The sequence below is a fragment of the Sinocyclocheilus grahami genome, unplaced genomic scaffold, assembly GCF_001515645.1.
Source record: "Sinocyclocheilus grahami isolate Dianchi unplaced genomic scaffold, SAMN03320097.WGS_v1.1 scaffold215.1, whole genome shotgun sequence".
Classification (NCBI taxonomy): domain Eukaryota; kingdom Metazoa; phylum Chordata; class Actinopteri; order Cypriniformes; family Cyprinidae; genus Sinocyclocheilus; species Sinocyclocheilus grahami.
The window spans coordinates 1093825-1110191 of NW_015505394.1; the positions used below are offsets into that span (position 1 = coordinate 1093825).

The 16367-nt window shown below is 39.6% G+C and overlaps 1 protein-coding gene and 1 pseudogene across 2 annotated transcripts in view; one reads left to right on the forward strand and one right to left on the reverse strand.

Moving 5' to 3' along the window:
- Positions 1-8666: 8666 nt before the first annotated feature.
- On the forward strand, positions 8667-11638 carry LOC107596193 (kaptin-like; annotated as a pseudogene).
- A 2129-nt stretch (positions 11639-13767) lies between these two features.
- Positions 13768-16367, reverse strand: part of LOC107596139 (heterogeneous nuclear ribonucleoprotein L-like) — a 20490-nt gene continuing 17890 nt past the window's right edge. The window contains exons 12-14 of one of the 2 annotated variants that reach the window (XM_016286800.1): positions 14661-14718; positions 14417-14512; positions 13768-14299 (exon numbers count right to left, since the gene is read on the reverse strand). In XM_016286800.1, the coding sequence (XP_016142286.1) occupies positions 14241-14299; positions 14417-14512; positions 14661-14718 (213 nt within the window). In that variant the 3' untranslated portion in view covers positions 13768-14240. Of the gene's footprint in view, positions 14300-14416; positions 14525-14660; positions 14719-16367 lie in introns of both variants that reach the window. The other variant, XM_016286799.1, reaches the window with a different exon arrangement.

The following is a 16367-nucleotide window of genomic DNA, read 5'->3' on the forward strand; positions in this document are numbered from 1 at the left end:
ATAAATAACTTATTTTTTAATTTATCCTTTATTTGTATATCTGTTACTTCATTGCAACTACGTGATTAACTTAAAATCCTTTATCATAATTTATTGACTGAATACAAAACATAAAAGCAGCATAATACCACTAAAAGATTTGACTCAATAACATTTGGCATAATAATGATTTGTAAAACATCTCAAATTTAGTGTTACTCTTGACACTTTATTTTTGACCAGACACACATGCATACACACAGTTATGAATTATCATAATATGCTTTGTGTGAATAGTCCCTTAACCTAAAGAGAGGAAAGAGAGATTTCTCATCAGGAGGGAAGAAGAATAGCTGGAAGTTAAGAAATGTGTGGATAAATGAAGAATAAAACAAAACAAAGACAGAATATTATCTTGACCAGTGATGGAGGCCTGATTAAAGAAGAAAGGATAACAGCCATATGTAAGGTTGTTGACCAGTTCTGGTCTAAGCAGGAAAGGATCCATATTCGCTGTATGGAGCTATCTGAAAATGTCATTAAAATGTATTATAGAAAGAAAAAATGGAATGTTTTATTTGAAAGTATTATGTGTTTGAGTGTAAACATGTTAGTGAGAGAGAGAGAGGGAGAGAGGCTAGGAAGGCGTTAAAGGGCACTCAAGATGAACTGAGTGTGATAGGTTGCCTTAAAACAGATACAGTGCAGACAGGGTTATTTGGCTGTGACTGAGGTAGATGTCATTCCTCCTAAGTACAGCCAAGGAACAAAGGGCAACAAAGAATCTTCATATTCCCTTAATTATTATGACAAGCTTTTCTCTAAATGACAAAAATATACTTGTATTATCTTGCCTAAAGATGTGCATGTATTGAATACAAGAATGAGAGACTACAATTTTCGACTGTATTTGGTGACAAAAAGCAGCAGAAGATTTGCTTTGAATTCTATCATCTTGCTTTACCACATACAAGTAAATAATTAATTTTTCTTTTTTTAAAGGTAATTTGAAAAAGAAATATGAGATGGAAAGACAGCTCAGTTGAGTGGTCAGATGTTAAGAGGAAATGCAAACCCCGTTCTTATTCAGAATCAGGATTATTTTGCGATACATATATACAAATAACGTTTTTAAAAAGCATTTATATTGGTGGGCCTTCACCTTATAAACTCAATAATGTAGAAAAAAACTTCCAGTCGTCCACCCCTTTAATCAGCCTCTAACCAACGGTTCTCAATAAAAATGATTTAAAAAATGATAATAAAACGATAATAAAAATTTGAATATATATATTGTAATATTTTGTGAAATATGTAAGTAAAGCATTGACAAAGCTACAATTATTTCGTTTGTCAAATTTCAGGACCTACAAATGTGTGTATATATACTATTTATATATATACACACTATTTATACAATTTCAAAGCTCTATAAGCAGGTTTTATAAGTAGTATTTCTTAGAATTAATGAGAGGATAGACAATATCTTTTCCAAACAACAACTGTTTTTTTATATGTTTGTCTTTTTACTTAGATTACTAACTAATAATAAGTCTAGTTTTCTTGTAATTTTTTAATCATTTGCTCAGATTATAAAACTGTAGAACATGCCTGTATTTCAGTGGTTGTTATTGTTGTTTTGTGTAAAAGCAGTTTAAAAAAAAAAGAGACAATTTATTGTTGTTGCTCTGTGTCAGTGTAAGATGTTTGTATGTTTATGTGTGCGGGATCTAGGCTTGTGTGCTTGCAGAAGGGGAAGTTTGTGGTGGTGGAAGGGTGGTGCAGTGGGGGTGGGGGGACCAGTCCGTCCATCTGGCAACAGCCAGCTACGCAGGCACAAGAGCAATTATGGAAGTGGACTAAACTTTAATCCGCAGGCACACACACACATACACGGCCGACACAGTGACGCTGCAACAAACATTTAATCTGAGTGAAGAGTTGGATAGATGAAATAAACAAAATGTTCCTATGCAAATAGACGTAAAGGAAGGAAAAATGTGAAGATGGATTGGGGTGAAGGAGGGCGAGTGAGGTGACAAATAGAGAGAAAGAAAGAGAGAGGGGGAAGGAGGGAGGGAGAGAGAGAGAGGGGTAGTGGGCCGCATCATTGCAGGCACACTGCATCAGTTAATCCAGATTAGGCAGTCTAAAAAGGAGCGGCTTAATCTGCAGGCCAGCCAGTAATACACAGACCGCTGTCAGCACCAATCACTCACACGGTTCTAATCCCCAAAGAAACGCACACGCCGGACACACGCACACATACACACACGCTCTCTGAACAATGTGTGTTAAGCATGCATATATAAAATATTTCTGCACAATCAAACAACAGATACATCCAAAACTTTGAATCTGTGCTAAATATGTGTACAAAACTTTTTCCAACTGTAATCCCTCACAAAGTGAGTGATAGTAATCACTTTATAATACAGGTATTTAAAACAACTGCTGAGCAATTTCTAATGCAGTGTGTAGATGTGTTTCTATTGGAAGATGTTGTGATGAGGCAGTTACTTTCTGATAAGGAAAATAAGTCCCATTGTGGACAGACTTTGGGTCACAGATTAAAGGGGTTTTAATGTCAGTGGGGCTGTATGCTGAGGGCCCCAATAACTGCTTGACAGCTTGTCTGGCCCTCTAGTGGAGATTCTGTCCATTTATCTTGATTCGATTCAGTTCAGTTTAGTTCACGTCAAGTTTTGGTTGATATGACAAACAAAAGTTTACATTTCCAGTGCATACACACAATAAAGGTAATACAATTCAGTAAGTTATTGATTTGTACATGAATGTGTGCAAGTATTGTATCTAAATGTGCAAAATGTAATGAAATTGATTGAGTGTTTGTTTGTGTGATTTTGACTTGTTTTATGTCCAATAATTCAGTATGTTTTCCATTCATTTGAGTAACAAAATTTAAATAGTATCTATTAATATTAATTAATTGATGTCTAATCTAGTTAATCTAATCTGTGTCCCTTTGGAATATCATACATCAGAAGACGGATATTTAGTTATGCAAAATCATACGTTTAGATTGCCTTTGTGATCATACTACTCATTTGAATATAATTTAATTAAGGCTTTCAGCATTTAGCCTAACAAAATAAGTATCTTTTTCCAAACTACAAATTATGATGTTGTTATGGCTTAATTAACTTGTAGCATTTAAAACGATATAGCCTACAGAATTGTCGCCCAGAGTTTTTTATTCAGTTGTAATTCACACTGCCAAATGAAATATTGTGTTTTGAATTTGTGGTATAGTTCATATTTTTCATATGTATACAGGCACATTTAGACAAAAGCATACATGATTAAAAGTATAGGGTTAAATAAACAAAGTTGGAATGAGTTAATGAATGTAATTTCGCCCCCTGTAGGGAGGACACATTTCTTCTTCATCCGAAACAGAAATAAATTATTAACACTGTAGCATTAGCCTCCCACTGGTTTCAATTTATTGCATCTCAACCACCTACTGAAAGAATTAGACAGAAAGGCAATGAGCAAGAAACAAACTGGTGTAAAATATTTGCCCTTTCTCACAGTAAGTGTTGATATCATTGTCGGCGACAGCTGATGACGACACCTTCATGTCGAGATCTCTGTTCCCTCTCATAGGTAACTTCAATGCTGCGATGAAGTCATTGCTTTGGGAACACCTCCGGTGTGATGAATGTCTGAAGCCCTTATACCATCACGCCAATTTATTGGCCAATAGCGCTTAGCACCGTCCCGAGCATTCGTCACATTGATCATATATTTCATTAGATTTTAATTCCTTCAGGAAGCGAATCATCTGTTGCCCATGGAAAGAGATTCTTGTGTTCTAAGCCATCTATTTATATAGAGTTTACTCCTCTAAGGCGGACACAATGAGTTTTCCGGTATGTATGAATGCATGTTACACGGACTCACGAGGAAACAGGTAGGAAGACCGCTTTGTGGCCTTTATATATTGTTGTATCCGTGATATCTGTGTTTGTGAGTAAGTTGCGCTCTGGGCTCGCTCTCTTTCTGAGGAAGGAAAGATGTTCGTTCAACCCCCACTGTTCCAGTTCTGTGGTTGCCGAGGCGCCGCACGAGCTCGACGCTTGGGGTGACGGCGATGAGCCTGAGGGTACAGAGAATGAGAGAACGGAATTAATCCCCTTCTCTCTCGCTCTCTTCCCCGGACTGCGTGTGTTCATCAGAAGAGCACCTCGTGAGTCAGGTGGTTAGCCAAATCTGATTCCCGCTCCGGAAGCTCGTAATCGATTCTTTCGGCTGCGGATTAGATGATGCATAGCCTACTCTACAGCAGCCTCGGGCTCGAGCTCGCAGGCAACACAAGCTGTAGATATAAGCTATGGGTTAAGGGGCGAGCTTACTGATATAAAATCCCCGTTGCTCTACTCCCTCCCTGGATCAAGTGTTTCTCAAGTTTATTAAACAACATGAGAGGGACTGATTTTAAGACGTTAAGTCATGCACTATGGTTTTTGGCGCTTCGACCTACCAAGCATTAGTTTGCCCGACTAATTACTATTTCTTTCAGCTCCGCTGCTGCATTGAGCTAAAACAAATAAGTGGAAGAGCTCACGTGTTTCATTGTATTTCTTATAGCAAGCTATAACAGTGAGCTGGCGGTTTTTTCCCTCTCTCTCTAATGTTACCTGCTGCGCTACACTGACGCAGTCACGTTCATTTGATTTGGCGCTTATGCTTCCAACTTTTGTTCGTTGAGCTGAAGCATTAAGTGGCAAGCTCTTTTAACATTGTTATAATGGCTCAGGTTGTAGAGTTGAGCAGACAGGTTTTCCTATCTCTCTCTCTCTACTTCTGCGCTGCACTAATGCAGGCACGTGCATTTGAATTGGTGCTTACGCTTCCAGCTTTTATTTCGTGTACTGCTTTTAGGCGCAGACTCTAGGAGTCCTGCAGCGGATGTTTGTCATGCATTATGGTCTTGGCTCTTCATGCTACCAAGCATTAGTCTGCCCAGCTGTTAATTTTTCTTTCAGCTCCACTGATGCTTTGAGCTGGAACAAATCAGTGGGTGTTCTCACATATCTAGAGTAAATTCCTATGGCAAGCTGTTTTACACCTAATGCTATAGTGACTCGGGCTGCAGAGTGAGCAGGGTTTTTCCTGTCTCTACTCCTGCACTGCATTAATTAAGGCACGTACATTGATTTGGCGCTTACTCTTCCAACCCTGGTTCATGTGACTGTTTTTAAGCACGGACTCCACAGCTGACATTTGCCGTGCGCTATGGTTATTGGCGCTTCATGCTACCAAACACTAGTCTGCCCGGCTAATAATTATGATTCTTTCAGCTCCACTGCCGTTTTGAGCTGGAACAAATAGTGGACTCTGTGCTATGAGCTGGCTCTGTGGAGTTTTACAACACACATTTGCCGTGCAACATGGTTTTTGTCAATAACAGGCTACCAACACTATTTGCATAACTAATCATTATTCTTCTCATCCCAACTGAGATGCACTGAGCTGAGCAACTGTGTGAATGAGTTCACGGGTAAGAGTATCTCTTATGGCAAGCTATTAATGCTCACCAAGGTCAGCCTACTTCATGTGATTGATTGCGGCGCTTTTGCTACCAACACTCGCTTCACATGACTGGCTGCATTATGTGACTGCAGCATACATTATTGTGCACTAGAGATGTTGGGTGCTTCATGCTACCAAGCAGTGGTTTGCATGACTAATTACTCTGTTCTTTTCAGCTCCGCTGTTGCATTGAGCTGGAACTGTGTATGAATGTGGGCAACCTACAAGTGTGTTTGCCTCTCTATCAGCTGTGCCCTAAAGCCATTGGTGCAGGGTCTATGTTGACATCCAAGTCCCCATTCTGTGGTTGGTGCTGGCATGCTTCTGCATCCAGATTGTCAAGAGACACAGGAAGTTCGCATCCATTCACCTTGCGTTCAAGGCCAGTTCAATGGAAGCATACAGTATTGGCAAGCTTTATTCCAAAAGCAAACCTGAGGAACTTCCTGTGTCTCTTGACGATCTGGATGCAGAAGTACGCATCCTTAGATCGATGGTCACAAACCAATCTCCGGTTCAGATAGAGACAGGATAAACTTCTGCGTCAGCATCAGGCTCTGGCCCTGTTGTGCGTGGTGTCTGAGTTTGAGTTACCTTGACGATTGGCTGATATTAGCTCAATCACACAAACTGTTTGGAGCAGCGTTTCTGGCACTCAAACCGTTCTTACCCAATTGAGTGCTTGTCACATTAGGTCAAGGACTGACTGTGGTCTCATACATGGATTGTCAGAGAGGATTACACTCTCGCCCACTGTGCAGGTTGGTAAGACATGTTCTTCTTTGGACACAGACCAGGTTCCTGTCGATCAGAACAGTTCATGTCCCGAGTCACCTGAACTCAGGAGTGGACTTACTCTTGAGACAGAGTTTGGAGGCTGGAGAATGGCGATTGCACCCTCAGGTGGTGAGTCTCCTATGACAGAGGTTCGGCCGAGCGGAAGTAGATTTGTTTGCTTAGAGCATGCGCATTGCCCGCTCTGGTTTCCTTGTCTCCTCCGTCGCCTCTGGGGGTGGACGCTTTAGCCCAAGAATGGCCCAGGACCAGTCTTATGCCTTCCCGTCGACCCGTTTGCTCCCAAACTATTCTGTTCAGAGTAAGGTGGTGCAGTTTTGGCCCACTCGTACTTGGTTCTCAGAATTGGTCAGTCTGTTAGCCGACCCCCTTGGGAGGTTCGCCTCAGACATGACCTGCTGACTCAGGCTCGGGGCATGATTTGGACATCCCCATCAGGATTTTTGGAACTAATGGGTGTGACCCCTGAGTGGAGTTGTAATGTGTCCGGTCTCTTGGCAAATTGGTCAGTCTGTTAGCCGACCCCCTTGGGAGGTTCGCCTCAGACATGACCTGCTGACTCAGGCTCGGGGCATGATTTGGACATCCCCATCAGGATTTTTGGAACTAATGGGTGTGACCCCTGAGTGGAGTTGTAATGTGTCCGGTCTCTTGGCAGAGATTACCAACACTATTCTTAATTCTAGGGCTCCCTCCACGAGATGCTATATGCCCTTAAAGGGACACAATATGGACCCAGTCCATTACCCTGTAGGGACCTGCCACAGGTTTATGTGGCTGCCATATGTGCTGAGCATTACCCATAGAGGTGTTTCAGTGGGATATCACCCTCTGGTTTCCCGTTTCATGCAGGGACGAGACAGTTTAGGCCTTTCTGCCCAGCACAGATTCCTTTTTAGGACCTATTTTTTGGTTGGAAGGCCTGGCAGGCCATCCATTTGAGCTGTTTAAGTCTGTCAAATAACTTTGAAACCTTAAGCAGTTTTTTGGTAGTCCTCTCTTAGAGGACTGAGGATCTGCAGGCTCTGTCAGCTCCTCTTGTATGGACTTTGCCCCAAGGCTGGTTAATCTTACTGCTTCCTAGGCCTAGTTAATCCTAAGACTGCTTCGACTCCGTTTTGCTTTCAGCAAGTGGTTGGAGGCTTTCTCCCCTGCTATGCGGGGTCAGATAGTGACTATATCTCTAGCCTATGAGGTGCGTGGTGTGACTTTGCCTCTAGAGGTGCGTGCTCATTCTACGAGAGCAATGGCTTCTTCTCAGGCTCTCTTTAAAGGGCCTTTGATGGGAGATGTCTGTGCTGTGGCAGGTTAGTCATCTCCTAGCACTTTCATCAAGTTCTACTTGTCTGGACATGAGGATGGCTCTTGGCTCCCGGGTCTCTTCCACTTGAGCAGACTTTCCTCGGTCTTCCAGCTATCTTTGGTACGTCAGGTGTGATGGTATAGCATTCCCAAAGCGATGATGTCATCACAGCACTGAAGTGAACCTATGAGAGGGAACATCTCAGTTATGTATGTAACCTTGGTTCCCTGAATAGGGAACGGGATGCTGCGATGCTGGCCGTTTTGTACCTTCGATAGCGCTTCCTTCGTCATTGTGTAAAATATGATGAAATAGCGCGCAGCGCGCATATATGAGCATTGTGCTCATATATGAGCATATATGAGCATTGTGCCGGGGCGGTGCTAAGCGCTATTGGCCAATAAATTGGCGTGATGGTATAAGGGCTTCAGACATTTGTCACACCGGAGGTATTCCCAAAGCGATGATGTCATCGCAGTATCTAGTTCCCTATTCAGGGAACCAAGGTTACAACATAACCAAGATGATTTGTTAAGCAGTGCGAAGACGCAGATGATTGGTCAAATTTACTCACAAAACCGCCCCCGATGTTATTATTTTTTTTGTCACTTGCGTGACAGTCCAGTAAGGTCCAACTGAATTTATATTTATTTTTGGTTGGGATTGTGCGTAATATGTTACCGGATATAAAAGGCACGTGTCCATTTGTGGAAGACAGTTTTAGTCGTTTTCCTTCGCAGAGCAACATATACGGACTATGCAAAGCAGACGAGCAGGAGTTACTGGCAGCGCCCCTGAAGGGGAAAGTGGTGTGCTTCAGATATCAGGACCTGCAGAAGAAGATCAGACCTGTGGCCAGAGAGATTCAGTTCACATAGTGAGAGCCAGCTCATTTGCTTTGAAAGTCTTTTGTTTTAGCAGTCCAACGCAATTTTTTTTCTCTTTTCTGTTAATGTAGTTGATGCAGAAATCGTCTCCATTGACGAAAAAAATAAATAAATCTTCCTCGTTCACTCATTTTTCCTCACCCATGAGAGCTGACATTTTCAACTGTGAGCTATTTCTGCCCATAAATGTTTAAATGCAGGAAAAATATGTGCGTGTACATGGCTACATGCATTTTTGTTGTTGTTTATATCTTTCTGTCTCTTTTTCCTCTCAGGACTTAGGAGATAAAGCAACTCCTTTTCTCAACATTTACTGTGATTATGAACCAGGGTCAAAATTGAACCTAGAGTCTATTGCACGTGAGTCATATAAAATATTTTTTAGTTAGTGAATTGATGCGCAGGTATGTCTCGAGACCAAGAGGTATACACAAATTATGTGGTTTAAATTATACCTATATTAGTATGATGACAGTCTTCATAGGTATGAAGGAACAAATGAGATCAAAATGTTATACTTAATAATCTGAGGCTTCCATCCTTTTGACAGAAAGCTGTCTGAACCTGGAGCTCCAGTTCACACCTTTCCAGCTTTATCACATAGAGTATGTCATTGTGTTTCTATAAAAGAAGTCGAAAGGTTTATATGTTGGCATTTTTTATATTTGAATAGATGAAACACGGTGTGTTTTCTTTTTTTTTTTATTGGGTTATTTTTTATTTTTGCAGGGTGCATTGTGGAGATCCAGTGAGACTGTGTTTCTTCTCAGTGGGCATGATCAGCGCATACCTCTTTACAAAGAGGTCAGCCTGGCTTAGAAATGTCAGAGTAATGGCTTCTTATTGTTAAGGGTTTCTTGTCCTTCTCTTATACTAAAGATTTGAATTTCCTTGTCAATTTCTGATAGTAGAATGCGTCTCTGCATCAGTTTGAGGAACAGCCAGTAGAAAGACTCTTTCCTGAGCTGCCAAGCAAGTGAGTGTTTATATTTCTGCAGTTCAAGTTTGATGACAAGACATGTTGTTATGTAAGATGTTTGATGGTAATTAGAATGTATTTTGTTTGCATTGCAGTGTGTTATGGTTAATCGTCTTAAGCATTGAACAAAATTGGCGACTCACTGCGTTTGGATGTCAGAATGGTTTTGTGGGGCTTTCTCTTGTCAACCAAAAGGGACCTGGTGAGTAACGTACACTTACACACTTTCCTCTTCTTAAAATGTAATATGGTGATGATAAAAGTTCTGGCTTTCTTTGTACATTTGCTTTATTAGAGATTCTCCAAAACTGGCATGTGAAGCTTGAGCACGAAGCAGTCCCATCTGCACTGTGTTGCTGTTCCCTTCGAACCAGCAGCACCAGAGCACTGACACAAACCGTGAGTTATACAGCTCAAATGATCACAGTTATCAACCATACTTAAAACAAAGAGAGCGTTTAGGCCTTTGTCTAAAATGTACTTTGTCTAGAGTACAGAACTCGCATCCAGATCACTCTGAATTCATATTTAGATTCAAATTTAAAGTTTAAGAGTTCATACTTTTGAGGGCTTTATACAGAAATGTTTGGGATTGTTACCATTTTTTTTTTTAATGTTTTTGAAAGGGTTCTCTTATGCTCGCCATAAGATTTATTTGTTCAGAAATACAGTAAAAACTGTAATATTTTAAATATTATTACAATTCAAAATAGCTGTTCAAGGAAATTCAAACATCTATTTATGTATAGTTAAATATATTTTAAAATGTAATTTATTCCTGTGATGGAAAAGCTGAATTTTCAGTCTTCAGTGTCACATGATCCTTTAGAAATCATTCTAATATCCTGATTTGCTGCTCAAGAAACATTTTTGTTGTCAGTTAAGCTTAATTATTTATTTTTATGTAAGATTATTAATGACAGGTAAGATCAGACTATTGTTACTGAAAGCTCTTTATTTGGCTTTTTTCCCCACAGGCAGTCAAAGGGAATCATTTCACCTGTTGGTAACCAGTGCAATAGAAATGGCTGTTGTTTAGAGGTCAGAGCTTTTTTAGTATGTTGCTTGTTCTGCACCATGTGTCTGGTTGAGTGTAAAATAAATGTGTGCATGTGTGTGTTCAGGGATGTGGAGAAGTATGGACTGAGCAGACAGCTGTGCTTGGCAGAAAGCGACCAGTGCGATGCAGTTGTCTGTGCTCTTGTTGCTGATCTGGACTTTGATGGACAACATGAGTTGTTGCTGGGAACATATGGACAGGTACAATGCTGGATTTAAAGTACAGAAACACTTGCTGTGGAACAAAAGTATACCACAATGTAAGAGTTTAAAATGTGTGGTGGCACACTGAAATTGAAGCAGCTTACCAGTATGCACAATTATGTGTTTGATTTGTGGTCTACAGGACCTACTGTGCTACAAATTTCACCAACCAATGGGAGCTTTTGAAGATAAGTTACAGTTGCTGTGGAGACAGAGTTTTAAAAGGCCCCTGCTGTCACTGATTTATCTCGACCTGGATGGTGATGGACTGAGAGAGCTAGCCGTTCTTACCTTAAAAGGCCTGCATATCTTCCAGGTAACCATCACAGAGCTGATTAGTTATTATTATTTTGATGTGTTCAGTTAATCTTCTGTGTTTTTGTTCTGTATTTCTTCCCCTCCACAGCACAGTCTGAGAACAACAGCGGATCTTGTTCTTCACATATTGTCCACTTTAGTATCAAGACTATACCTATATGCCTATTTCTTCTAAAGACCCACACACACACGCTCAAAAATCAAGATAGCGAAGAGGAGTCCATTTCAATCATCAGTGAACAGAGAACTGCAGCCTCCCAACACTGACTTTTATGTGACAGATATTTATTTTTATTTCAAAGGTGGCAAAGGAAGATGAAGTGTGTGGAGTTAAATATCGAATTTCCTTTGTGTAAGAATGCATGCTAGAATCCATCTAACAGGCGTTTCTGCAAGCATAACTTATCCAGAGTTTTTCTGGTTGAATGGTCCTTCATGTAGAGTGATGCCACCCTTCAGTAATGGGCTATAATGATGACAGACCGACTCTTCCTTGAATTGACTATAGTTGATGCTGCTGTGTGATGTATACCCTGAAATTAAAAGGATTCCTTGTTGGAGCCATTTTTTGTTGCCAGACTTATTCAATCTTCAATCAGTCCTTGTGATCATAAGCAATTTTTGTTCAGTGTGACCTAATTTCTGTGCCTATTGGCTCTGGGAAACAAGTTGTCCGTTAAAAAAATTCTAACAAAGATATAATTTTTGCCATAACTTTGAAGGACCCTATGTTAGTGATGGGAGAAACGAAGCTTTTCGAAGCATTGAATCAATTGAACTAATTGCTTCGAAAAATGATTCGATGTTTCGAAGCACTTGAAACAGCACATGCTGGCGACTTCTATTTTTTAGAAAAAACATTTTTTAAATAAACACTTAAATACTATTAAATATTAGTGCTTGTGTTGTGTGTTTTAAGTATAATCAAACCCTTAACCCTTCATATTTAATGAATTACTTGATTTATGTAATTATTGAATGAATTGTTTTCATTAGAGCTGTCTATAAAAACCAGCAGGCAAGAGTAGTGTTCTCAGTCAAGTGAAGGAGGTGGATTTAATTCTATCGTCAGCTCATTTTGTTATTTTTAAGGTATGATGTGATTTGTAGGTTGAAAGTACTGAATGTTTTTACACATTTTTTTTAACTATATAGCCATCTGTGTTATCTTTTGTTTAACCCACAACTCTTTATTTTTATAGTAAAATTTCGTGGGCTTTCATTGTCACATGATTAACTGGGCAACCAGAAGTGGTTCATGGGTTCACTTTGAGATCAACACCCCCTAGTGGTGAACCATCGGAGTTTCGAAACGAAGCTTCGGTTGCTAAAATCACGTGAGCAGTGCGGTTTGATACGCGCTCCGAAACACTGATTCCAAACAAAAGATTCGCAAATGTTTCGAAGTTTCGTGAAGCAGTGTTTCGAACGCGCCCATCACTACCCCATGTACAAATTTGACAAACCCAGTTTTCATCCCCTTGTTGATTCATTTCCTATTAAAACAGAAAGTTGGTATGGGTCTGAAGGGCTTGTCTTTTTCATTGACATAACCATTAGTTCTTACTTGCTATTGCTAGTCGGTAGCAGGTGATATTAAAGGTAGGGGATATTCACATTAAGACGTCATTAAGGTTGTTCAATTTTTAATCTGCTGAAAGATAAACACTTGATTTGGTTTCATGAGATTTCAGGAAGCTTCAAAGCTCTTCAGGCAAGTGGTGTTGTGGTTTTGCTGTAACCCCAGTGGAGAGCACCCTCAGTTAACATTGCATCAGTGTGTCACATTCAAAAGATCCTGAGACCTGCAGTCACGTTTAGCTCTCTCCGGGTTTGCAGTTACATATTGGATTTCAGGCCAGCAGATTTGGACAAAGATGTCTTATGCTAATGGTCTGAGGGTGTGTGGATCTTGCTACAGATTTGTGATGCATCGGGTATCACGCTGTTTGGGGGTCAAACTGTTAAACTGCAGTTAAATACTCTTGACCTCTCAAAAAGAGTAGCTGTGAGAATGAATTATCAATTTCAGCACAACAGACAGTTCCCATTACTTTATTAATTTTTACCGTAACCGTATATTTTGTTATATTGAGTGGTCCAAAAAGTCACAAGGCAAGATCTTGCAAGAATACCCAAAAGCACATTATGTATTCTGTGAAGTATTGTTTAAATGGAGAAAACACCCATTACAATTACAAGACAACTAAGCATTCAAAAGTTCAGAGTTGGTAAGATTTAATGCTTTTGAAAGATGTCACCAAAGCTGCATTTACTTGATCAAAAATAAAGTAAAACAGTGATATTGTTAAATATTACAATAACTTTTGTTTTAATATATAACTTGCATTTTAATTCGGCAAAGCTGAATTTTCAGCAGCCTTTACAGTCTTCAGTATAACATGATGCTTCAGAAATCATTCTAATATGCTGATTTGGTGCTCAAGGAACATTTCTTGTGCTGCTTAACATTTTTGTGAACGCCATGATTTGTTTCTTTTTTTCTCAAGATTCTTTGATGAATGGCAAGTAAATAAGAACAGCATTTATTTGAAATACAAATATTTTGTCATCATAAATGTCTTTACTTTTGATCAATTCAATGCATTCTTGCATTATAAAGTATAAATTAAAAAAAATATCTTACAACCAATATTTGATCTGTTGTCTACAAATGTACTACACTTCAGAAATAATGTATAATAATAATTATAACTTTACAGATCAAAAAGGTTAACTGAATTCATGTAAGTGGTGTAACCAAAATGTGAGCTCAACATTTTTGCTTTTATAGCTTAGACTAGTCCAGTGTATGACCTTACTGTAACCACATATCACAAATGTGTTGATTACCTGGATTTTGTGTTCAGTTGCTTGCCTGTATGTTTCTACTGCACAACAGCAAGCCAAAATGCACAAGACACAAACTCTTCACAATGATGTCTTCACTAATTTAATACACTGAAAAAAATTTAATTAATAGCATAAAAAAAAAAAATTAAATTAAAAATGAAAATGATACAAAACATTGCGTCCAGTCATATTCTGGAAATAAAGGTAATCTTAACAGTCCCATTCTTTCCCTCCAGGTCATGAGATAAGACATGCTATGGTGCTGAGCTCAAAAGGTCACTGGGAGTGAAAGGTTATAGTGGGTTCAGTTGGCGTGCTGTGCAGATGAAAAACACAGTTTAAGAGTGTATGGGTAAGGCCCACCTGAGGAAAAAAAAAATAGATAAGATTTAAGGAACAATGTGATTTATGTTTACGCAAACAGCTCAAACTTAGAACAGTATAAAAATGCGCAGCAGCCAGCCAAGTAGTTTCACTTACTAAGGTTCTTCATCTGGTAGTGGTTGATCAAAGCAAGAGCCTCCATAGCATCATTTACCGACTCCCACTCCAACAGACCAGATGAACTTCTCTCACCTGAGGTTCCACCAACACAAGAGCACACATACATACGCGTGTATTTACACAGAACCAAACATACACCACCAATACACTTTACCATATAATTCACACACAGTAAACTGACTGTTTATATACAAACACATTAAACTCATTAGTAACTCACTCTTCCCAGTGAACAGTTTGACGCTGACTGGATTCTTGATTTCCAACTCATCACAAATCTGTAGATAAAGGTCCAGAAAAGATTATTAAACTTAATTTCACACACACCTACATTATTAAAGCACAAGACACTTTACAAACTCACATAAAAAAAAACATTTGCACATATAAATCAAACACAGATCAGTCGTGTGTAAGATGATTATACAAAGACTTTGCCCGGGCATTTAAGAATGACCATAAAAACATTTCAGATGCTGTGAAACGAGATCCGTCCGCTGGTTAGTCAGGCTATGCCATCCCATAGTACAAAGTCACATGACTTTTTTAATGCGCATGGAGGAATTTGTATTGTTCCCAAATTGATCGCGATTCAGTTAGGGGTAGGAGTTTATATGAATGTTTGATGGTATTTTTTATTTTCCTCTTGCCTCTGTATAATGCATATCAGGGCTCCAGACTAGTTCTTCCCACTGGTCGCTCTTTTGCAACTAACTTTCTCAGCTGGTCGCACGAGCACATGATTTGCTCGCAATATATATTTTTTGCGCTACAACATGGGATTATTCAATGCATGCTGATGAACTTTTATCATAGTTTATAGTTATATGGAAACGAAAGTTGTTAACGTTCAACCCATTCTTTATCATCAGTAGTAGTGCTGGGCGGTATACCGGTTCATACTGAATACCGGTGTCAATTTTTGTTATATGAATTTTTTAAATACCGCAATACCGGTGTATGTCGCATAAACAACGTTCGGAACGCGACACTGTTTGAAAGGGGTCCCTTTTCAGTGTTGCACTGTGGTGAGGGCACAGCTGTATGTGTTACTAAGCGTGAAAGTTTCCGAAACTGAAGCTGTAGAACTAATAGAACTTGATGACACAGAAGAACTCATCCACAATATCCTCATTGACCGCCACAAATATCCACCGCCCCCTGCCATCAGCTCCCGCGTCTCACACACACACACACGAGCGCGACTTTAGCACTAGATTTAACTTTCAGACCCTTTAAGCGCTTTTTTTTTTCATAGAATATTCATACTGCCCAACCTAGTGACATTTTTGGATTATGTTAGCTATGGTTCAGTTGGAAGATTTCGCCAGTGCTGTCCCACGAACGCGAGATCTGACTTTCCTGGAGAAGTGTCGCCGCTCTCGGCGTCTGTTCTGTGCAGTGAGCGGCAGAGAAGCAGCGCATTCAGTTGGCCGCACCGCAGCCGACTCGTCAATAAAGGAGTACAAAACAGCGTTTCCTAGCACCTGTCGCTTACTGATTGTTTGGAATTATAAATATGAGTGTAGTTCATATCACATGCACTTTTTTGTTTGTTGTTTTTTTTTAGTTTGTTACTCAGACGCAGGCAGTGCGCTGCATGAGACAAAAAAGTAATATAGCCAAAACAACCGCATAGCCACTTTAGTGTAGATGCATGTTGACTTTATCAGAAGATGCCGCGATTATAAATGAGAGTGACTCCTGGTTAACATGTATTAAAAGGGGTCGTGTTTAGTCACTATTTAGTGTGGTATTTTTTGACAATATTCGGTCATGACAGTAAAATTGGGCATTTTAAGTCAATATACTGCAGTATTTCCTCTCTCAATCAGTAGAACATATGGTTAACACCCGGTCATGCATGAAAAAAAAATACCGTCGTGTACCGTGAAACCGGTATAATTTTGAAAAATACTGTGATATA